Raw genomic sequence first — 23,419 nt, forward strand, 5'->3', positions numbered from 1 at the left:
ATACAAACTGAGAACAGGAAGAACTTCACATTTACATGGAAATTGTAGCTGTAGATTGTTCTAAACGCAAACCAAACTGCCCTTAGAAGTCCTTACCTGTACTTAACTATGTCTTTCTGGAGGTCCTGTAGGGATTTTTGGAGCCTCTCATTTGTTTGCTTGCTTTCACAGAGATCTGATTTCAAGTTCGATATTGCACTGTGTTCCTGTTTCAGTAGTTCATGCATCTCAGAGGCTTTCTCTTGTTCACTTTTTAGAGAGGCCTGCAAGTCACTTGTAATGGATTTCTCCTGCTGAAGTTTATATTCCAGTAATTCAACTGAGAACAAATATGAAGTTACAACAAAATTAAAAAATTAAATCCATTCCAATAACTTAAAGTAATTTCCCCCCAATATAACTTTTTAAAAATGACAAATGAAGTGGATTTTTAAAGGCAAATAAATGCAGTATGTATTGTGACATTTCTGGATGAAAGGATCTGTTGGCAACACTTTGCTTCACTTTCTGTTTTCCCATACTTACTTCACATTAGGCTGTAAAAAGGCTGCCATTCATTACTTTCAGATTTCAGCTATCCAAGGCACATTTAATTTAGTAGGCCGATTCAATAAACCAGATTCAGTGCACTGCTCATGTAGATTTTTAGCTATATGAAATTTCACTTGACCAAATGAAATAATAATATATGAAGGATTTATGCAAGTCTGTATGACATCACCATCATCCTTCACAATTATGTGTAAGAGACAAATTATCAGTTTCGGAACTCGTTTTTCACAGAAACCCAGCAAGAACATTTGACCCATGCTTTTACTGGTGAAGTTAAACAGGTATGAACATTCTCCAACAAGTGACCTTCGGTACCAACAGTGCTTGCCTTATCTTTTATGGCCATTCTTAGCAGTGATGTAGAATACTTTGTTAGAGCATGCATAGAATTCTACCAGTGTCTTCCTGAAGAAGCTTAGCAAGAATCTTTCAGTGGGGAGATACAGGAACGGCTCTATGACAAGCCAATGACAGAAAACCAAATGGCTGGTAATTCTGCATTCTAATGTGGTATAATTCTGACAATGTATCTGGCACTTAGGTTAAAGAGGGTAGAAACTTCTTTGGAGAAGCTTCTAACTCCCTGAAGTGTTCTCAGGCATATGCACGATAGTGGTGTCAGAACATCTGGCATACCAAACCCATAAGGCAAAAAATGAAGGGGGGGGGGACCACACAGGGTAATTGTGTTGGTACTTCCTTTTCTTCTTACATACAGAATAAAAAAATTCCTTCAGTAGCACCTTAAAGACCAACTAAGTTTATATTTTGGTATGAGCTTTCGTGTGCATGCACACTTCTTCAGATACACGGTGCATGCACACGAAAGCTCATACCAAAATATAAACTTAGTTGGTCTTTAAGGTGCTACTGAAGGAATTTTTTTATTTTGCTTCGACTCAGACCAACACGGCTACCTACCTGTTCTTACATACAGGCGAGTGGGAGTTCATCCCCCAGATGCACTGCGTCTGTTGCGGAGGGATTTACTGTCACAGTGCAGTAACCATACTTGATTCTTCATGAGTGGAAGACAGATGGCCATTGTATTTATTTCGTGCTTCTGTCCTGTACTTTTATCTTGTGAACTACCCTGAGATTTACACATGAAGGATGGTATATAAATTTTAACAGCAATGAAGAGGAAGATGAGACTGAGATAAGATATGATAGCCATCTTCACATATCTCAAGGACTGTCACATGGAGCAAACTTATTTTCTTCTGCTCCAGAGGATAGGACTCAAACCAATGGCTTCAAGTTACAAGAAAGGAGAGTCCAACTAAACACCAGGAAGAACTTTCTGGCAGTAAGAGCTGTTCAACATGGAACAGACTCTCTCGGGAGGTGGTGGTCTCTTCTTCCTCAGAGATCTCTAAGCAGAGGTTGGATGGTTATCTGGCATGGATCCTTTGGTTGTGTTTCCTGCACTGTAGTTGGTTGGCCTAAATGACCCTTGGGGTCCCTTCCACCTCTACAATTCTATTATTCCATGATAAAAGTGTTTGCAAAATAAAGATTAAAGATATAACTCCTTGCATCCTGTTTCTCAGTCAAATGAAGGAATGGTAAAAAGGAAGTAACATTTTGTAAACTTCCACAAGGTACTACCTTGCCTTCGAAGTTGATGTTCTTGTTTACTCTGATGATTCTCCGTATTTATAAGTGTTTCTTGGAGTTGTTGCAGCTTCTCCTGACTTTGAAGATGCATCAGTCGCAACTCTGCTTCAAGGTCCTGTATTTCAGTAAGCAAGCTGTTTCTATCTGAAGAAAGAAGATGCTCCAGAACTAGCTTTTGCTGTTGTTCCTGAAATGAAAACAAGTCCATTTTACACATTAAACAACCTATTTCAGTTTCTTTGAGGATGTAAATTCTTACAACCAATCCTTTAAGCTACATAACCAATTTCCAACCTAGCTTGTTATCTTAGGTTGGAAATTGGTTATTGTAGCTTAAAAGGATAGCCTAACTACTGGATCCTTTGCTGTTACTAGAGGCTCAGGTGGCCTCGGTGGCGTGGAGTGCCTTCCATCGGCTTCATCTGGTGGCCCGGCTGCACCCCTATGTAGACAGGGAACGTCTAACTTCTGGTAACCTGGTAACCTGCTCTGGTAACATCAAGGTTAGATTATTGCAATGCATTATACATAGGGCTGCCTCTGAAAATGGTTCGGAAACTTCAGCTAGAGCAGAATTCAGGGGTCAGGTTGCTCCCCGGAGCAAGACGGTCTTGAGCATATTACACTGATCCTGGTCCGGCTGCACTGGCTACCAATTAGTTTCCGGGCCCAATTCAAACTGCTGGTTTTGGCCTATAAAGCCTTAAATGGCTCAGGACCGCAATATCTCAAGGACCGCCTTGTTCCATATGAAAGACCCTAAGATCATCTTCTGGGGCCCTTTTTCATGTGTCGCTTCCACAAGAGGTCCGCAGGGTGACAACATAATAATGGTTCTTCTCTGCAGATTCCATCTGCTCTCCCCAGGGAAGTTCACCTGGCGCCTTCATTATACACCTTTAGGCGCCAGGGGAAAACGTTCCTCTTTAACCAGGCCTTTGACTGATCTGCTCGACATCCTATGCCCTTTTAAAATGTGGTTCTTTGAAGGGGGGTTATTGCCTCGTTTTTATTTTGATTATATATATTGCGGTTTTTATGTTGATCTTTTCTGTGAACCACCCTGAGACCTCCAGGTATAGGGCGGTATATAAATTCAATCATTAAATAATAATAATAATAATAATAATAATAATAATAATAATAATGGATGCTTGCTTTTTTCCTCCTTCCTCACCTTTCCTTTTCCTTATGTGTCATGCCTTTTCGTCTGCCTAAGGGCAGAGACTAACAGTTTTGTAAGCTATTCTAAGAACCTTTTCAGATAACGTGCTGCGTGAAATTATTTGAATCAGGAGTGGGGAACCCCTGGCTTGTGGGTCTAATTAAGCTTGCCAAGTCTCCCCATTTTGGTGGTCAAATTGGCTAGCTAGGCCCACCTACCCTACACCTGATATCATATATGATGCTAAGTATGCGGCAGGTAAAATTGCCGCTGGGCCAAAATGTGGTGAACTGATTGGTGGCAGCTGCAAAACCCTTTGCATGATGCATTGATGCCCTTACAACCAGCCGATTTTTAGCACAGGGATCTATCTCTGCAAGCCTCCTCAGGTGGGGTCAGCTGCACAAGGGAGTTGCAGCTGACCCCAGGAATCCCATGTGCAGCTGAGGGGCTAGAAGGAGTGTCTTGGATTTAAAGGGATTCCTTGTAAATCATGGGTGGCAGTTAATGGATTGAAGTTGAATCCTGACAAGACAGAAGTACTGTTTCTGGGGGACAGGGGGCGGGCAGGTGGGGGGGGGACTCCCTGGTCCTGAACAGTGCCCTTAAAGGACCAGCTGCACAGCCTGGGGGTCATGTTGGACTCACAGCTCTACATGGAGGTGCAGGTTAGTTCTGCATCCAGGACAGCTGTCTGCCATCTCCATCTGGTATGCCAGCTGCAACCCTACCTGCCTGCACACTATCTTGCCAGGGTGGTATATGCTCTGGTTATCTTCCAATTGGTCTACTGCAATGTGCTCTACATGGAGCGACCTTTGAAGGTTACTCGGAAACTACAACTAATCCAGTAGGCAGCAGCCAGACTGGTGACTGGGAGCAGCCGCCAGGACCATATAACACTGGTGCTAAAGGAGCTACACTACCTCCCACTACATTTCCGAGCACAATTCAAAGTGCTGGTTATAGCCTTGAAGGAGCGTCTCCACCTCCATCGTCTAGCCTAAACACTAGGGTCCGGCTCCGGGGTACTTATGAAGGTTCCCTCACTGCAAGACATGGAGCTACACAGAACCAGGCAGAGGGCCTTCTCTGTAGAGGTGTCCCTCCTATCAGGTATCAAAACAGATAAACTACTATTTGACTTTAGAAGACATCTGAAGTACAGGGAAGTTTTAAATGGTTGATGTTTTATTGTGTTTTTAATAGTGGTACCTAAGGTTAAGTACTTAATTGGTTCCGGAAGTCCATACTTATCCTGAAGCGTACTTAACCTGAAGCAAACTTTCCCATTGAAAGTAATGGAAAGTGGATTAATCCGTTCCAGACGATGAAAAACACCCCCTAAAACAGCAATTTAACACGAATTCTACTGTCTAATGAGACCATTGATCCATAAAATGAAGACAATAATCAATGTACAGTGGTACCTCAGGTTAAGTACTTAATTGGTTCTGGGAGTTTGTACTTAACCTGAAGCGTACTTTCCCATTGAAAGTAATGGAAAGTGGATTAATCCGTTCCAGTACTTAAATTGAAAGTACTCAACCTGAAACGTACTTAACCCGAGGTATGACTGTATTTTGTTGGGAGCTGCCCAGAGTGGTGGTGGTAGTAGTAGTAATAATAATAATAATAACTAACAGGATGCATTTCTTGTCCAGATTTCAGAAGGCGAATATTACATAGTAAACCAATAGAAAATTATCATACTTGTTGTTCCACTATATGTTCCAGCTTTTCTATTAATGATTCTTTGTCTCCAGATCCAGGATTGCAAAAATGTGTCTGTAAGTAGCTTTGTAACATGTTTCGCTCCTTTTCCAATACACACTGGACTGCTTGAAGTAGGTCTCCTCTCCAGTCAAAAAAAGCAGATGTATTTTCCTACAAGACAGGATGGATAATCAACAATAAATCACAATTCCCATTTCTCACAAGATTGGAAAACTTATACATTACAATAAAAATACATTACAATAAAAAACAATAAAAATACATTACAATAAAAAACAAACTAATCTAAACAAAAATACATCAAAAAGAGAAAAAAGCAAATAGCTATTAATATTGAACAGTCATAATAAAAACCAGTTAGTCCCACAATTGACCTCTAAACTGAATCAGGGAGGAATTGCACTAGCACTGTTTGCCTTAGAAGGACTAGATGTTCCCATCTGTCTCTACAGAATCTTCCTTTGCCAGACTCATTCTGAACTGACTGGGATGCAAGCGCTCAGCTTTTTAGAAATCACCAAGAAGAGATAATACAGTTGTATCTCAAATGTCGAATGGAATTCATTCTGGAAGTCCATTCGACTTCCAAAATGTTCGGAAACCAAAGTGCGGCTTCTGATTGGCTGCAGGAAGCTTCTGCAGCCAATCGGAAGCCCCATCGGACATTCAGCTTCTAAAAAAGAGTTCGCAAACAGGAACACTCACTTCCAGGTTTGTGGCGTTCAGGAGCCAAAATGTTCACGAACTAAGCTGTACGAAAACCAAGGTATGACTGTAGTTGCAGCTGTTGTTAATGGTCTCTAACTCAAGTAAAATTATAAAGATATCTGTATACCTTGTCTTCTTTATCTGGTACTTTGTTGAGGTAATTCTTCAGTGACTGAACTTTATCAAGCAAGGCTAGTCTTTCTTTTTGCCACCCCTCCTTTGATGGAGATTTCTGTACATTTTTTTTATCATCATGAGGCGGAGATTTTTCTGACAAAACCAGTATTTTGTAGCTCTCTTCAGATACCATCTTCAACACATTCTGAGAAGGAAGCAAAATACTTCAAGCTGATGATAGCAGGTAGCCCACAGTCCTCAAGACATTTACCACTTGAAACTGTTCTGCAGTTTGAAAATAATATAGACACTGCAGGCAAAGTTCTTCAAAGGAAACAAAATCCATCCTGCAACTGGCAAATATTACATAAGAAACATAGAATCCAATACACAATCAACTGGATTTAGTAGACCAATTATCCAAGATGGATCTTAGCACAATCCTACCACATATGTAGGTAGTACCGAATAGAGAACAGTCCCACCAACATTTCGGCAAGGCACCTTCGTGAATGACTATTGGTTTTCTAGGACCATATGTGGCTTTTGATTACACACTAATACAGAGAAAGTAGGAAATAAATCCTTGAAAATCTGTTACAGAAAGGTAAATATGACTTGATAGAGACTTGATGGGATGATCTCCATGACTGGAATGTAGCAAGTGAAGGAAACAGCTTGATCCAAAAGTATAAATGCAAGAGGAAGTGAGACAGAGTAGCAATATAGGCCAAAAAACCAAAAACCATGTGAGCTGAGAGAGTTAATAGCTCAGCAGTCGTCCTGGATCATGGGGTCTGTGACGTGTCATGTAAACAGGAAACAGGAAGTATCTGTGTGATTGCTGTTGTATCTGTAATATATGACACCATATGTTTCTGTTCTTTTTGTTCGTGTTGCAGTTTCCAGCCGAGATGGACCTGAACTCCCCCGGCTGGAGTTGCCTTAATAAATCTTCTTTGTTTTAATGAACAAGGAGTCAACGTGAGTTATTTTTCACAGGCATAGAAAGCTGGATAAGACTTTCGCTGCTACGGACTGTTATCTAAACTGGGAAGGAAAATTCATGGACCATTTAGAAACAAGACTTGATATTTGGAAGCGTACTGGGCTGAGTATTTGCAACGCTTCTACAACACAGCTAATAGTTGTCGTAGGCAGATCGATTCTCTGCTATCCTTCTGCCTCACAAAGCTGCGTTTATTGTTGTTTACCAATTGGATAATTGGACAACATTCTACAATAGGCCAAAAAACCAAGGAGCAGGACAGAAATCCATTACTGTAGAGAGCATCTGGGCAAAACTAAACAGGAAAAAGAAGTATAAAATGACAGTCACAGTCTAGCACAAACCACCAAAATAAGGAGAGGATGTGGATGATGCTTTCCTGAAACAAATATCAGATTTTTCATGCAAGGAAGAGTTATTAGTAATGTGAAATTTCAACTACTTCAATACCTCTTTGGAAGACAAATTTTGCTAAAGCACGGAATCTCTCAAAATTCCAGTTTTACTGGTACCCTGTTTCCAAATTTAGCACTCCAGCTTGTGAAGAGATGAAGAGAATCAAATGGACATGCACCAGAGAGAGCGAGGGGCTTGGCACTGTGACTCTTTTCTCTCTAACTGGAAGAGTAAAACAAGCTTGAATCCAAATAGCTGATTCAAAATATTGACAAAATTCCCCACCCCAGGAACCCTTGTGCCAAGTTTTGCAATGATATCTTGAGCAGCATCCAAACACAGAGAACAAAATGAACAAACTATTTTCCACTCTCTATATAGCGTGTGTGTGTGTGTGCGCACACACACACACACACACACACAGAGAAGCTGAAATTCTGAAAGGAAATTTTTCAGCAGAAAGCTAACATGTTACATAGCGGAGAGAAGGACATCTGAATGAGCTGAATGAGCTGTCAGGAAAAACAGAACCGATAAGATGCTGAGAAAGAAGGAAGGAGGAGCATTCAAATGAATCATAGAGCTTCCTTTCAGGGGTTGCCCAGCAGTGACTGTAGGGCTAGTCTGCCAGAAAAAAAGGAGATATTTTCTGTCATTTATTCAAATCAACTAAGGAATATGTCATACAGTATTTTAAATATTGCTATTTCAATTTAAAATTGTGGTACACAATCTCATCCAGACTTCCTTTTGTGCTGGGCTTTCCAGGCACAGGTCTATGCCTTAAAGCTCTATGTCTTAGCAGTTGTTTTTGTCTCTGCGCTTTCCCTAGGAAAACCCACATTTTGCTGCTAAAGTGGATCGAATGGCAATCTGTGGAAAACCCGATTGCTGTTTTCTCTGATTCAGCGATAAAACGTAGAGTTTTCCAAGAGAAGTGCTGGGACAAAAAATCCCCATTGCTCAGACATTGAGCTTTAAAGCCTGAAACACGGCACAAAAGGAAGCCTGGGTGAGCTTCAAGTTGCCCAACAATTTCCTTACCCACATTACCTTCAACTGTTGTGAAAACACCTCTCTTTCTTTTCTTGCTGGTTCCGTGATATCTGGAGCAATTCCAAAGCACTGCAGATAAGTCATGACCTTGCTATCGTGGTGTAAAATAGTTTCTGGATCTTCTTGATTAATCTGAAGAACTAAATCTGAACTAGTATCTGACAAACAAAACGGCAAGAACGCTCATATGACTAGGGTTCGGTCAGTCAACCAGCTACAAATCTACTTAACTGTAACATCATCTAGCCCAGGCATCCCCAAACTGCGACCCTCCAGATGTTTTGGCCTACAACTCCCATGATCCCTAGCTAAGAGTGGTCAGGGATGATGGGAATTGTAGTCCAAAACATCTGGAGGGCCGAAGTTTGGGGATGCCTGATCTAGCCTAGCATTAACTTATCACATTCCCAGAAGAATGGCTAGATACTTTTGGCACACCCTATCTTCTTCTTAAGGTAAGATACCAGGCTGTGTACTGCACTTTACCAATCCAGAGATGATGACCTTGTTCAACAGTGCACTGAGGACTTCTGCTAGGTGGAGTAGAAACCATAGAGTCTGGATTGCCCTGGCTGTGTCCAGGAGGCAATGGGGGGCAGGGAGGGTACTAGATCCAAAGGGTTCAAGACTATGGGTAGATGCTCATTCTCACATATCTGATCAGTGCAACTAGGGCTACCAGGATCATGAATACTATGGGTGAAGAGAACAGGACAAAAGATAAAGTGCAAGTGGTACCTTGGTTTACGAACTTAATCCGTTCCATAAGTCCGTTCTTAAACCAAAGCGTTCGGCGTGCTTTCCCATAGTAGTGGGGGACTAAATTTACAAATGGAACACACTCAACAGGAAGCAGAACATGTTCTGCTTCCAAGGCAAAATTCACAAACCGAAACACCTACTACCGGGTTTGCAGCATTCTTAATCCAATTTGTTCATAAACTAAGCTGTTCTTGAACCAAGGTACCACTGTATACAAACTCTATTTAGCTTCAAGAAATAATGCTAAATAATGCTCCTGATGAGTTCTTCAACCTAATAATGACTTTTCCCACCTTTAGTAGGCAAGCTCAAAGATTTTATATTACAGAAAAAAGTTATTGGTCAGCCAGCTTTCATTGCTCAAGCTATCATTTTAGCTTGTTTTTTTAATTGTTTCAGTTTCTAAGACTAAAATTTGTTCAAAATCACTTAGCCTGCAAGTGACAAGGCTTGAGAGTGGCTCTATTTCATGGGACCAGGGAAGTCTCCTACAGAAATAAGTACAGGATACCCCCAATTTAGTAGTTAATCTCTACCTCCTGGGGGAGTCTGCATGCCTAAGACTTGCTCCCCACGTGACCCGAGGTAAATCCCAGAAGCCAAGCCACACTGGAGCATGCCCACTGAAATCACTTATAGCATGAATTCATTAACTCACTGCTGCCATACTCAGTGCTTGCACCCTCACGTCTGGACATCGTTGATTTTAGATCATCTTGCAGCTTGGATTGCGACAGAGTGAAGCCTTCAGCATCTCTAACCTATATAGAAATGAATATACAAAAATACAATGAAGTCCTAGCTTCATTAACAAGTCCCCTACAGCAACAATGGACGTACATATTCTGCTTTACGTTTTCCACAGGAATGAATAACAGTACCGTATTTTTCCGTGTATAACACACCCACCCATATAACACGCCCCCTATTTTTGGGGACTACAATTTTAGAAAATGGGAGGAGATGGCCCAGAGTTGTTGAGCTTTTTTGGGGGTGGGATGCTTATTGACGTATTTTGGAGGGGGAATGCTGAAAAACATTCACCCGACTGACAAACGCTACAAAACGCATGTGCAGAAGACGCAACAGAGTGTCTGCCAGCAAGCCAACAGCAGCCGGCATTTGCATGCCTGACTGCAGCAGCAGCAGCAAATCCACAGCAACACTTGTAGCAGACTCCATTCTCCCACCCAATTGCAGCTGACAATCAATCGCCAGCCCCCAGAAATCACTACCCGTGTACAAGAATACCCCCCCCCCCCAATTTTTAAAATTCTTTTACAGTAAAAAAAACCACCCTCGTCTAATACATGGAAAAGTGTGGTAATTCTTTTAGGGTTACACCTCACAATACATTTTGTACAACTATTACATTAGTTATGAATACTGAATCATAAATATAAGTGCAGCTTATATTTTAAAAATATTACCAGTGCTCAGGAATGAACAAATCCCACACCATTTAGTATTTTGAAGGAAAGCATTGCTGTTCAAACAAACCCCCAGCCCCTTCAAGGACACGACTGAGATAGGTGATCCCAGCATCAGTGCTGAGGGAACAGGTTTGCCCCCATTCTGGTGCCCACCAAAACACAGATTTCGTTTTTCCCACTGTGATTACCACCAGATGACAAACCAGGCACAACAAATCCTATCACACTGAGTTTTCCACTAAAATGAGCCCCACGTATGTATAGGAGGCCATACGCACACTTGAATATATACCACATACAAAAAAGTTACTGAATTTGATATTAATTGCAGAATAAATCAATTTGAAAGTATGTTTGGGCATCATGGATTCGCAAATGATACCCTCCTGATCAGGAAGAAGCCCAGCCACACAGAAATCTAGGGAAGGGTAATAGCGCAGAGCCCTGTCTTCAATGTGGTGGGGGAAACATTCCTTTTTTAAATAATTATTTTATTAAGTTTGATAGCAAACACAAAAATATGCAGAATATACAGAACTATACAGCACCCTTGCCCACATGGCCAAAAACAAAAAGAACAAGAGCAAAAGAACAAAGAACATTCTCTGCCCAACCTGTCCTGTGTTTGGTTATCTGGGTTCTGCAGTCCTAGAATAGGAAAATAAGCCTCTTTTTCTTAGTGCTTATTGTATCTCTGCTTGACAGTGGACAGCATAGCAGAGATGGAAAAATATGATGCTAGACAAGTCTGATTGGGGGAGAAATGGGTCTGCATCATAAGGAAATACTAGGTCAGTAAGTTTCTCCAGCATCCCTGAGCACCCCGGGGCTCTTAACAGATGGGAGAGAATCACTGGCCTTTCCTTGTGGGAAATGCTGAGAGCAAGTTTCCTTTCCCAAGTCATGCTTAGTTTTAAATCACTAATATATCCGTGGCTTTCTTGGTCACTCAACCCCTTAAGAGCAGGCATCCTCAGACTCGGCCCTCCAGCTGTTTTGGGACTACAACAGCCATCATCCCTAGCTAATAGGACCAGTGGTCAGGGATGATGGGAACTGTAGTCCCAAAACAGCTGGAGGGCCGAGTTTGGCGGTGCCTGCCTTAGAGCAAGTAAGAGATTTAGCAAGCAGCAGTGAAATGTTTTATTTCCATGCCTTCCTGCTCCTCTACTCCTCCAAGGGAGAACCATTCAGAAAGGTATACTGACTGCTAACAGGTTTGGTTTGGTATGGTCACTGTGGAAAACACAAAGCTGGATCAATTGAAGTGCTGGTTTGCTCTGTCAGCGATGCTCTTATGACCCACATGCTTTCTCCACATCATCCCTCAATAAATATGTGGCTAGCCCTTTTTTGGTTCAAGCGCTGCATCCACCCAGGGGCCATAATAAGTGGTGGGTGTGGCCAAATGTGGGTGGTGCCACGCACACTTTCTCACACACACACACTCAACATGTGTGCACACACAAACACAGACACATAGCGGGCAGTACAGATCAGTTGAGGAGGGTGTGCTATGCCAACGCTAAGGCTGAGATTCAAAGAACCAGAGAACTAAAGAACTGGTGAATAAAAAAAGCTCAAGAGATCCAGCACTTAGCCGACACACATGATGCACAGTGTTTCTTTAAAGCCACAAATACCATCTATGGGCCAATAAACTATGGTATAAGCCCCCTTGTGGGACAAGAAGCTACAGTTAGAACTAGATATGGAACAACTGATTGGTTCAAAATTGGGAAAGAAGTACGACAAGGCTGTATAGTGTCTCCCTGCTTATTTAACTTATATGCAGAATTCATCATGCGAAAGGCTGGACTGGATGAATCCCAAGTCGGAATTAACATTGCCGGAAGAAATATCAACAACCTCAGATATGCTGATGACACATCCTTGATGGCAGAAAGTGATGAGGAATTAAAGAACCTCTTAATGAGGGTGAAATAGGAGAATGCAAAATATGGTCTGAAGCTCAACATCAAAAAAACTAAGATCATGGCCACTGGTCCTATCACCTCCTGGCAAATAGAAGGGGAAGAAAGCTATTGTACTACCTTACTGTATGCTTGTTAAACCAGCGTTTCTCAACTGCTGTTCCGCGGCACACTAGTGTGCCGCGAGACGCTGGCTGGTGTGCCGCGACGTGCGGCGACGAGAAGGGCGATTTGCATTGTCATGTGCCTGGTGGCCGCCAATAGCCAACACTGACCCACCGGAAAGCAATATTTCTCCTCCTCTTTCCCAAAGCTCAGTGCAAACGAGCCTGGCGGCCGCCAATAAACAACGCTGACCCGCCGGACGGCTTGTGAAGCCTTATTACAGGAGATTGCAACCAACACAGCAATTGGCAAGTGTTTCTTACAGTCATAATTATAGTCAATATAGGGCAGCACAGAGTTAAATTTTTTAACTTTTTTAATGGTGGTGTGCCTCGTGATTTTTTCCACGGAACAAGTGTGCCGTGGCCCAAAAAAGGTTGAGAAACACTGTGTTAAACATGAACCACTTATAAATGCCATCTCCAACTCCTCGAAAGATTCCATTAACCGTGTCTCTACAATTTTTTACATATCACTCGGGAAGACAGTCGAACAAATGCCAGTGTACTGGAATTAACTGGAAGCAAATATCACCAGCTTCGTTAGACTGGTCATGTTATGTGGATGCCAGATCGTCTTCCAAAGCAACTACTCTATTCCAAACTTCAAAATGGAAAGTGTAATGTTGGTGGTCAACAAAAGAGGTTTAAAGACTCTCTCAAGGCAAATCTAAAAAAAATGTAGTATAAACACCGACAATTGGGAAACACTTGCCTGCGGGTGCTCCAATTGGACAACAGCCTTACCAAAGTATCATGGACTTTGAAGATACTCGAACTCAGGATGAAAGGGAGAAATTTGCTAAGAGGAAGGCATGTTTGGCAAACCCCTCACCGTGATCAACTCCCACCCAGAAACCTATGTCCCCACTATGGAAGGACGTATGGATCCAGAATTGGCTTCCACAGTCACTTATGGACTCACTGTTAAGATCATGTTCATGGAAGACAATCTTACTCGGCTACGAGTGATTGCCAAAGAAGAAGTTATCAACCCTTCTCTGCTCAAACGCTCAATCTGATGACTGGAGGGAGTTGATTTGCGTCCTCCTCAGGGCGCTGCACTCTGCCTACGCCTGCATTGTGTCTACTTTAGTTTTTCTCTTTGGTCACCAGGATTGGCAGGATCTTGGAGGGCCTAGATGAGACCTCTGAACTGCCACCATTGCATTAATCCCTGAAAAAGTGGTCTTATGTTAAAATACGATACTAAAATATTTCTCACAGCGGGTGAGATCTCTCTAAGAATAATCCATTGTTCACTTCAAAGGAACCTCATTTACTTTTCAAAAAACTAGTCACTTACATATAATTGATTATTAAAAGGGCACTGCAACGTTGACCACAATTACCTTTACTTTACTGCCTGGAGTTCATGATGAAATGATCAAATCTGGCTACTATGACACAGTACCTATTATTCTTTGCTCCTTTTGTTTCCATGGGAATGGCTGAGGGCACATGACTCAGCAATAAAATAATATGTGTTTACAGAATAATCACTTACTGAAATATTTTCTTGCACACCATTGTAGTCAGTTGCTTCTAGGAATGCCGAGGCTGCAATGTGGAGACTGGAATGTGGAGACTGAAGGAGATATGCTGCTGTTTTTTCACTGCCATTAGAATAGGAAATTGGGCACCCCAACAACCCTGCGATGTCTCCCTGGAGGACTGAGGAATCTGAGCACAGGCTTGCAGAGCCTCTGCTATCAACTTCTGAAAAGGGTGTTAAAGGAACACTTATTTGGAGCTCCATGCTGTTATTCTGTTCTCGCATCATCTCAGGTGAGTCCCATGAAGTCTTATCTGTGACCCTGCTTTCAAAGTTTTCTGATATCTTTTGACTGAATTGTGTGCTTTGAAAAACATGATTAAGTTGCAACATTTGTTGAAAAACTAGCTGTGGATCTTGATGTTCTTTAATAGCATTTGTTATTTCTGCTTCATGAACCAGAACCATTCCTTGAAGATGTGTATCCTGAATAGTAAGATTTTTACTGGAAGACTTCAGATTAGTCACAGTAATATATTTTTCCTGCAAAGAAGCACAAACATTTAGTAACCTGCCATAACATGAAACCACTGAACCTTAAGGCTGAGACAAAACAGAGGGAGGGTGTTTCTCGCAAACATTTTTGCTGCTAATAAAAGTCCATCCTTTTTATCTGTTGGGGGGGGCATGCTCTAAGTGGGTCAAAAATGTTTGCATACCTCCCAACACACATCCCATCAGTGAACCCTTCCCTAGCATTTAGGTACTGGCAATAGCACTCCAAAGTGAGCCTCTTTGCAGCTTTGCTCAGCTGTTCCTTCTGCATTAGCTTTAGTCCAGACTATTATTATTATATATTAAATTATTTGCCCTTCATCCAACTATCACAAGGTGGTTTCCAATATAAAACCACAAATATATATACCATAATAACAAACAAAAACAATAGCCCCCACCCTGGTTAAAAAGGCCATAGTTTAATTATTCAAAGCCCTGGGAGAAGAGGTAAGTTTTTGCCTGGTGCTTAAAGCCTTCCACAAGTGGGGAGCCACTGCAGAAAAGGCCCATTCCTGTGTTGCTGCTTTCCTCCCTGCTCACTTACTGAAAACAGGCTTTGAATGTTAACTGCTTACATTTCTGGGCAGCATGAGTGCACCCTGAAGCAGCAGTGTTGGCAGCAAGGGCTGGACCGGTGGGGCGAACTCCCCCTACCCCCATCCCATGCATGCCAGGCGGCAGTGGCACGTTATGCTCATCAGTACCTTGTTATCCCACTTTGTTTTTGCACACACAGACAAGAAGAGTATCTCCAATGGTATCTTTCTTATTTCCCCAGGTTTGCAGAAGGTTCTCCCACCTGATTTCCACTATTTCTCCCTTTTGGATTCAGGCTCAGCCTGAATTATTACGGCTCACCAAATACCTAGTTAGGAAGATGGGGCCAGCCTGCTGCAGCAAGGACTCCCACATACCCCGGCTGGTGTGGTCAGCTAAGAGACCAGGAGGTCCTGCCCGAGACGGGTCAGCCCTGCTCTTTAGGAGAACAAAACAGGACAACTTAAAATGGCTTATCTGGAGAAAACCAAGAATTTATTGACGGTGACACATCTTGACATCTCTTAAACAGACTCATTTTAATATCCTGATTATTAATTTCAACCATTATTTGGGTATTTATAATATTAGGGTTGTCACATACCATTTCATCTCTGTAAGAAAATTCCAGTGATCCTGAGGGCTTGTTATTTGGTTCCCTCTCTTCTCCCCCTTCCTCTATTTCTTCAGAAGAGATGTAGGGAACGGTTTCTGGCACCAGCTCACAAAGTGATAATTCCTTATTATCATTATCTTGACCATTTTCCCTGTAGGATTTCAACTGTGAGTGAAAAAAATCTTTCTCAGATCTCACAGTTTCCAGTTCTCCTGTCATTTTCTCAATCTGAGATTTGAGTTCTGCAGCAGCAGTTTGAAGTTCACTAATCTCCCTCTGATAAGTGGCCTCTTTGTCATGCAGTGTTTGTGCCAAGACATATCGTTCATTTTCAAGCACCACCACCTTTCCTTGTATGTTCTCTACTTCAACTATCAGCTCTATTTTCTGCTCTGACACTGCTTGGAACTGTTTTTCTGTCTCTGCAAGCTTTATTTCGCTGTCTTGCAGCTTATCTTTAAGTTCCTGAATGCGAGAAGCAGTCACAGTCATGTCACTTTCTTTTTGAGTCAAGCACATGTTGAGGAGCTTATGTTCTTCCTGTAATTCTTTATACTGTAGCTGTAAAGTGGTTAGCTCAGTGAAGTGCTGTCTAGAGGACTCTTGAACATTTTGCTCCAGGTTTTTTATCTCTGCTTTAAACTGACATTCTTTTTCTTCAAGCAGCTGTTGCCAGGTTTCTCTGTCTGCCAAAAGACTTTCTAGTTGTCCCAGAATCTGTTTCTGGCTGGAATTAAGTAACAGACAGCTGTCACCCTCATCTCTGCTCTCCAGATGATGTGGTGATCCTTTCTTCAATTTATTATGAAGGTTCTCCTCCTGCTCTACTAGAGCAACATTATTAAGACTGTCTGGGCTATAGCTAATTTCATGAAGAGTCAATTCATTTTGAAGCTTCTCAATTACTTTGTACAGCTGCTCTATTTCTTCTGTTTTATCCTTTAGCAATTGTTCCTTGTCATCATGAAGATGCTCTATAACAGACTTCAAGTCTTCAATTTCAAGTACCTGTGATGGAGATATAATAATTTCATAAAACTTTATCATTGATGATTCCATTTCCTTTTGAACCTACAGCCTATCTAAACTGAATAGGCCTGTGCCTGCCTACTTTTTTTTTTACAATACATAACTAGTATTGTACATAGTAAATGTCCATTCCAGACACTGAAAAGAATAAACTGTTAGAATCTATGGTGGCCACTGTATGCATGAAAAGAGAATTGGAAAGGTACAACAATTTTATGATAATTGCTGTACCTTTCCAATTCTCTTTTCATGCATACAGTGGCCACCGTAGATTCTAACAGTTTATTCTTGCATTGCATAGACAGATGAAAGAGGATATTAGGAGACATTTAATGAACAGGGAAACTAACCAAAGTCTTAATAAGGAAAGACACTTAAAAAAGGTTATATGTAATCACATGAGATTATTATGATGGCTGATCTTAAGAACCAAATGGTTTTGATTGGTAACAAATGAACAAGTTGATATGCTTGAGATCCAATACTACCCAGAGATAGCCATCTTTCTTGGGCACAGTAAAGAAGAATAAATGCCAGAACAGAGATCCCTGAGTGGAACTAGCTCTACTGCTTCAATGTCCTGGAACTGTTGGGTTGCTTGCTTCACACCAGCCTTCTTTACTGGATTCTTGAAAATGGGAGGCAGGAAACATATGTGAGGGGGAACCTCTGACAACTCAAGGTGAAGTGCATGAAAGACCATCCCATGGCAGGGTGGCAGCAGAATTGATTGCAGAAGGAAAGAAGCAGACTGCTGTTGCCCTTGTCCTCCACCTCATGAACAATTTCAGGAGGGACCTTGGACCAAAACTCTCTCTCCCCACCACCAGGCCTAGGAACCCAAAAGGACTGCGAAGGATGAAAGGAACTCTGTTTTGCTTTTTAATAGGCATACTTATTTTTGGCTTAGATTATACTAGGATAGGACGTCCTTCACAGCTTCATCACCAGATAGTTTCCCCCAACACAAAAGCCTCCCTGAACAGGGCTGCCTCCAGATGTCTTCTAAAAGTCTGGTAGTTGTTTTCCTCTCTGACATCTGTTGGGAGGGCGTTCCACAGGGCAAGCCCCACCACCCTCTGCCTAGTTCCCTGCAACTTGGCTTCTCGCAACGAGGGAACCACCAGAAGGCCCTCGATGCTGGACCTCAGTGTCTGGGCAGAATGATGGGGGTGGAGACTCTCCTTCAGGTATACTGGACCGAGGCCATTTAGGGCTTTAAATACTTTGAATTGTGCTCGGAAACATACTGGGAGCCAATGTAGATCTTTCAAGACCGGTGTTATGTGGTCTCGGCGGCCGCTCCCAGTCTAGCTGCCGCATTCTGGATTAGTTGTAGTTTCTGAGTCACATTCAAAGGTAGCCCCACGTAGAGCGCATTGCAGTAGTCCAAGAGGGAGATAACTAGAGCATGCACCACTCTGGCTAGACAGTCTGCAGGCAGGTAGGGTCTCAGCCTGCGTACCAGATGGAGCTGATAGACAGCTGCCCTGGACACAGAATTGACCTGCGCCTCCATGGACAGCTGTGAGTTCAAAATGACTCCCAGGCTGCGCACCTGGTCCTTCAGGGGCACAGTTACCCCATTCAGAACCAGGGAATCCTCTACACCTGCTCATCCCTCCTGTCCCCCACAAACAGTACTTCTGTCTAGTCAGGATTCAACCTCAATCTGTTAGCCGCCATCCATCCTCCAACTAAAGAGAGTGGCGAACAAAGGAACTGGCTACCAGGGATCTAGAAGAGAACTGAACTACATATAATACATCATCTGCCAATAAGGCTAGAGCCCAGGATACCCTGAGCATGGTCTTCGTCAGTCTGTTGGTATCTTGAGTATAAAAAGATTGGTTCAGTATAGGAATTCATTAGAGCCCCACATACTTTCCAGTTAATGGGAGAATAAACTACACATATATAAATAATGTGGGGATGGGTGAGGATCAGATGAATAGCCATTACAGTATGTATTACTGGAGAGCATAAAAATGCCAAGAATTTGAGAGGAATTTATATTCAACATAAAATGGCCCAAGGAGCCTGTTGCAACTATACAAGCATTTTCCAGCACCTGCAGTAATCGTATGGAACTCATAGCGTTGAACTGGGAATTCAATGCAACTAGCAAGTGCTATTGTCAGGGACTGGACTGAAGGGGAGGAGGAATGGTGGAGATCACCCCTCCCCCCGCTTCTCCTGATGCTCCCAGAGAAAAGAAAGGGAGTATTGAATTACAGAAGTGGTTTGAGGAAGGACACAGTGCAGAGACAGATGAACAGAAAAGTTGGGAGAAGAGAGGGGGGAGCCAGAGCCAGGGGAGCCAACTGACATGTTATCACTGGAGAGTATTTGACCCCCCCCCCTTCTCCTAGAACTCTTCGCTCATTGAGGGTGCAAGAGCAATTAGCCCTTGCAGAGACAATTAGCCCTTGGCTGCCACCATAAGGGGAAGTGCTGTTGCTAGGAAGGGATGAGCTCAGTTGGAACAATGCCATTACAGTATGGGAGATTTCTTTGTCTCTCACCATGATGTTTGAATAAACTCATCACTAAGAACTCTTTGGTTTTTTCCTGCTTCGAGCTGCCGCCAGGGGAGGGATAGAATTTTCTGAGCCTGACACCTATCCTGCAGCTTTCATTCAAAAACACTGTAAGATTTCAAAGACCATAAAGGTTAAGGGGGGGGGAATCAGTAGAGGTAACTATTCATTTATAATCTACATTCTTAAAATAGGGTTTTGAACTTCTATTATAGTTTCAACCCAGAAACAGTCAATATGAGGATCAGGATTTTTAAAAACCAATTGGCCCTTTTATTATTCTCATTGCAACTTACATTTCTATTTTTTGATAAAAGTTCCTCTTGTGTTTTCAATTGTTCCATCAGTATATGATCCAAGCTGTCTTCCCTAGGCACTTTGTGCCTGATTTCATCCAATTTGGATTGCAGTGTAGAAATCTGAATTAAATTATCATACTGTTGCTGCTGTAATGCTTCTTTATCCTGTTAATATAAACACAAAAATCATATATGTTAAGTACAGTGGTACCTCGACTTACGAATGGGGGTAATGGCCGCCTGCTTACGAATGTCTCGACATCCGGGAAAAACCCGCGGTGGTTTTATTTAGAGATTTTCCGACTTGCAAATTTTTAGATAATGGTCAGGGGTCCCTTTACCTTTAAGTAATAGTACCTTCAGACTATTTTGATTGCTAACATGTGCCAAAGCCTATTATAAATCAATGGCGAGATTAGTTTTTTAATCATTTGAATTTACCACAGGCTGTCTTTGCTGTTCTGCAATCTCCATTTATATCACTGGCCCTGAAACAAAAAATGTTACTAATATTCCAATTCATCCATGGTTTCTTTGATGTTAAATCAAAGGAAGTCACGTTTCAGGACCTCTTCCTGTGCAAGCCTTTTCTTCTAGAAGCCAGAGTAAAGCTGCCGCCGCCTCTAAAACTATGAAGGACAGAGACAGTCTCCCTACAACCAGTAAAGCAGGGTAGGACTTCAGTGCACCCCTGCTATTTAGTAACATGTAGATACTAGGGGCTAAGCACCACTGTACAGGCACAGCTGTGGCTTTGAAAAGTCACTGTGGCAGAGATCAAAGCAAGGCCAGGGCTAGAAACTTTTGGCTGACCAAAATGTAAGGTGCTTTTAGCACTGCCCATCTGACAGGGTTACCCCAGCCACTCTGGGTGGCTTCCAACAAATATAAAAAAAACTCCCTATTGCAGTGGACCATCAGCTCAATTCTGCACAGATGGAGATATACAGCCTTCAGATAGGCCTTTCAGTGGCCATAGTAATAGGGAAATATTACACAGGCCCCCTTCTGCTTGTGTGACCTTTGGATACAACTTGCCCTTTTGGGGAGAAATAGGTCCCATGAAAGGAGAAAAAGATCAGAAATAGAAGAGGCAGCAAAAAGCACAGTAAGCCTTCAGAAGATCAAATAATCCTTTACAAGAAAATTAATAATGTTTAAGAAAATGAATCATCAGCTTCTAGAGGGAATTTTTTTTTACTTGTCAATCAATCACAGCAGGTAAAAACCACATTGTCGGGATGTAGCCAGGATCAATCCAGACTACCATACCTCTCTAGATCAGACACTGGTAGAAGAAGATAGCCTGTATGCAGGGGCAGTCTGAAAATTCAGCCCCAGGCTGCATTATCAGGCAATCGGTGAAGAGGCCAGCAGAGGCAGCAGCAAACCCAGCAGCGGGAACAGATGAAGATAAGACAGGACATTTTCACAATCTCCAAAGACAGCAAAGAAAGTTGAGAATGAGATTTAAGGTAGGGCAGAGGACCGTGAGTGGAGCAACCACACACAGCTGCCATAGCCTTAGCACCCAGTGCCATCTGAAAAGTTGACCCCCAGAGGTCCATGGTGACAATTCCTACCACCTCAGCACATCTCTTCCAGCAGCTAGATTTCACAAATGGCCACTAGGCTAAAGGAGGGAGGCCATATACAAGAGGGTAAATCACTGTGGGGAAAACAGGAAAGGGTTCAATCACACAACCTGTGAATGAGCAGCTAAAGGTTTAGAACTTGCACTGCAGGCTGAACCATCCCTCAGGTCTCAGCTATAGTCATGGTGCTGAGCCCAAGACATTACTCACCCTACTCCATCTTCTTAGCATTCTGGCAGCCAAGCGGCTAAGACAGCTTTCTTATGGGCACCTAAGAGCCAAGGGCAAGAGCCTGGCCTTCAAACTTCACTTGAACAGGATTAAACCAACTAAGCAGATCAGAGACCTGAGACTGCTCAGTCGGGAGGCAGAAAAAAAGACACAGAGAGGACATGGAAGGTGCATCCCAGTATAGCCAAATCTTTTAGAGAAAATATACTTCTGGTGCAGAATGCCCTAGTGCCGTTACGACTAAAGGCAAAGGTAAAGGTACCCCTGACTGTTAGGTCCAGTCGTGGACGAGTCTGGGGTTGCACGCTCATCTTGCTCTATAGGCCAAGGGAGCCGGCGTTTGTCTGCAGACAGCTTCCGGGTCATGTGGCCTGCATGACTAAGCTGCTTCTGGTGAACCAGAGCAGTGCACGGAAATGTCATTTACCTTTCCACCTATTTATCTACTTGCACTTGATGTGCTTTTGAAGTGCTAGGTGGGCAGGAGCAGAGACTGAGCAACGGGAGCTCACCCTGTCATGGGGATTCGAACTGACGACCTTCCGATCGACAAGCCCTAGGCTCTGTGGTTTAGACCAAACAATCTAAATAAAATATAAACAATCAACGTCCCCCCCTCAGCAGGCCGCAGTAAAATTATCAAATGTTGACTGGTCCGTGGCGATAAAAAGGTTGGGGAGCACTGGTTTAGACCACAGCACCACTCACGTCCCTTGTAGTCTTTATGACTACAGAATCCAAAATCATTAGAAACTCACAACACAAAAATGTCATCTATTACTCCTGAGTAATGCCTAAATTCTTCTTTCTGTTAAAGAGCGTAATTTATATAAATTTACTTGTTTTAGTTCCGCTTCCGTTTTTTTCATTTTTTGCAGCTCTTGCGTGAGTTTATTTACACTCTTTGCCTCTTCCCTGTTCATAAACTCCAGTTCTCTGACTCGTGATTCCAGCTTTTCTATTTCTTCTTTTTGAACAGCAAGGTTTTTCTGTAGCTGCTCTTTATCTAAGAAAAGCATATTATAATCCTCTGTTTTCTCTTTTATTTCATTGTGGAGACTCTCTACCTATAAGAATGGACAAACAAAAAGATTTCATATTGTTTGAAAAATAAGCGAGTTAATCTAATAGTTACTACACCCCTAACACATTTATGTAAGAAATCATTATAATTTACTTCAAAGCTCCTATCTGGACAGGGATAGCCTAACTTCTGTTGTCTATGCTCTCGTAACCTCTAGATTAGATTATTGCAATGTGTTATACATGAGGCTGCTTCTGAAGATGGTTCGGAAACTTCAGGTGGTGCAGAATTCAGCAGGCAGGTTGCTCAATTGGGCAAGATGGTTTGAGCATATCACACCAATCCTGGCCTGACTGCACTGGCTGTCAATTAGTTTCTGAGCCCAATTCAAAGTGCTGGTTTTGAACTATAAAGCCTTAAATTGCTCAGGACCGCAATACCACAAGAACCATCTATCCTCATATGAAGTGAGTTGGACCCTGCGATCCTCATCAGAGGCCTGTCTTTATGTGCCCCTTCCATGAGAAGTCCAGAGGGAAGCAACATGAGAACGGGCCTTTTCTGCGATGGCTGCATACTTGTAGAATGCCCTCCCCAAAGAGACTTGCTTGTTGCCTTCATTACATATATTTAGACGCAAGGCAAAAACATTCCTCTTCTTCCAGGCCTTTGGCTAATTAAACAACCTGTGGCTTTTTAAACCGGGTGTGTGTCCTTATTTTGGTTTGTCTCTATGGTATGTATTTTTGTGATTTAATATTGTAAACTCCCCTCTGATCCCCAGATGAAGGGTAGTACAGAAATTTAATAAATAATAATAAACTAAGAATTGCCCCAGCAAC

General features: G+C 42.4%; 1 protein-coding gene across 6 annotated transcripts in view; it reads right to left on the reverse strand.

Moving 5' to 3' along the window:
- The window catches only part of PCNT (pericentrin), an 84,926-nt gene that overhangs the window by 13,372 nt on the left and 48,135 nt on the right, over positions 1-23,419 (reverse strand). For all 6 annotated transcript variants that reach the window (XR_015951508.1, XR_015951507.1, XM_088675583.1 and 3 more), the window contains 10 exons: positions 22,393-22,616; positions 19,725-19,892; positions 15,848-16,867; positions 14,161-14,691; positions 9,781-9,883; positions 8,358-8,518; positions 5,910-6,104; positions 5,051-5,224; positions 2,164-2,359; positions 97-319 (listed from right to left, as the gene is read on the reverse strand). Coding sequence is in view for 4 of the 6 variants with exons in the window: in XM_088675583.1 (XP_088531709.1) it covers positions 97-319; positions 2,164-2,359; positions 5,051-5,224; positions 5,910-6,104; positions 8,358-8,518; positions 9,781-9,883; positions 14,161-14,691; positions 15,848-16,867; positions 19,725-19,892; positions 22,393-22,616 (2,995 nt within the window). In the remaining 2 variants the exon portion in view is untranslated. The remainder of the gene's footprint in view (positions 1-96; positions 320-2,163; positions 2,360-5,050; positions 5,225-5,909; positions 6,105-8,357; positions 8,519-9,780; positions 9,884-14,160; positions 14,692-15,847; positions 16,868-19,724; positions 19,893-22,392; positions 22,617-23,419) is intronic.

Source organism: Zootoca vivipara, chromosome 1, assembly GCF_965207765.1.
Source record: "Zootoca vivipara chromosome 1, rZooViv2.hap1.1, whole genome shotgun sequence".
Lineage (NCBI taxonomy): Eukaryota > Metazoa > Chordata > Lepidosauria > Squamata > Lacertidae > Zootoca > Zootoca vivipara.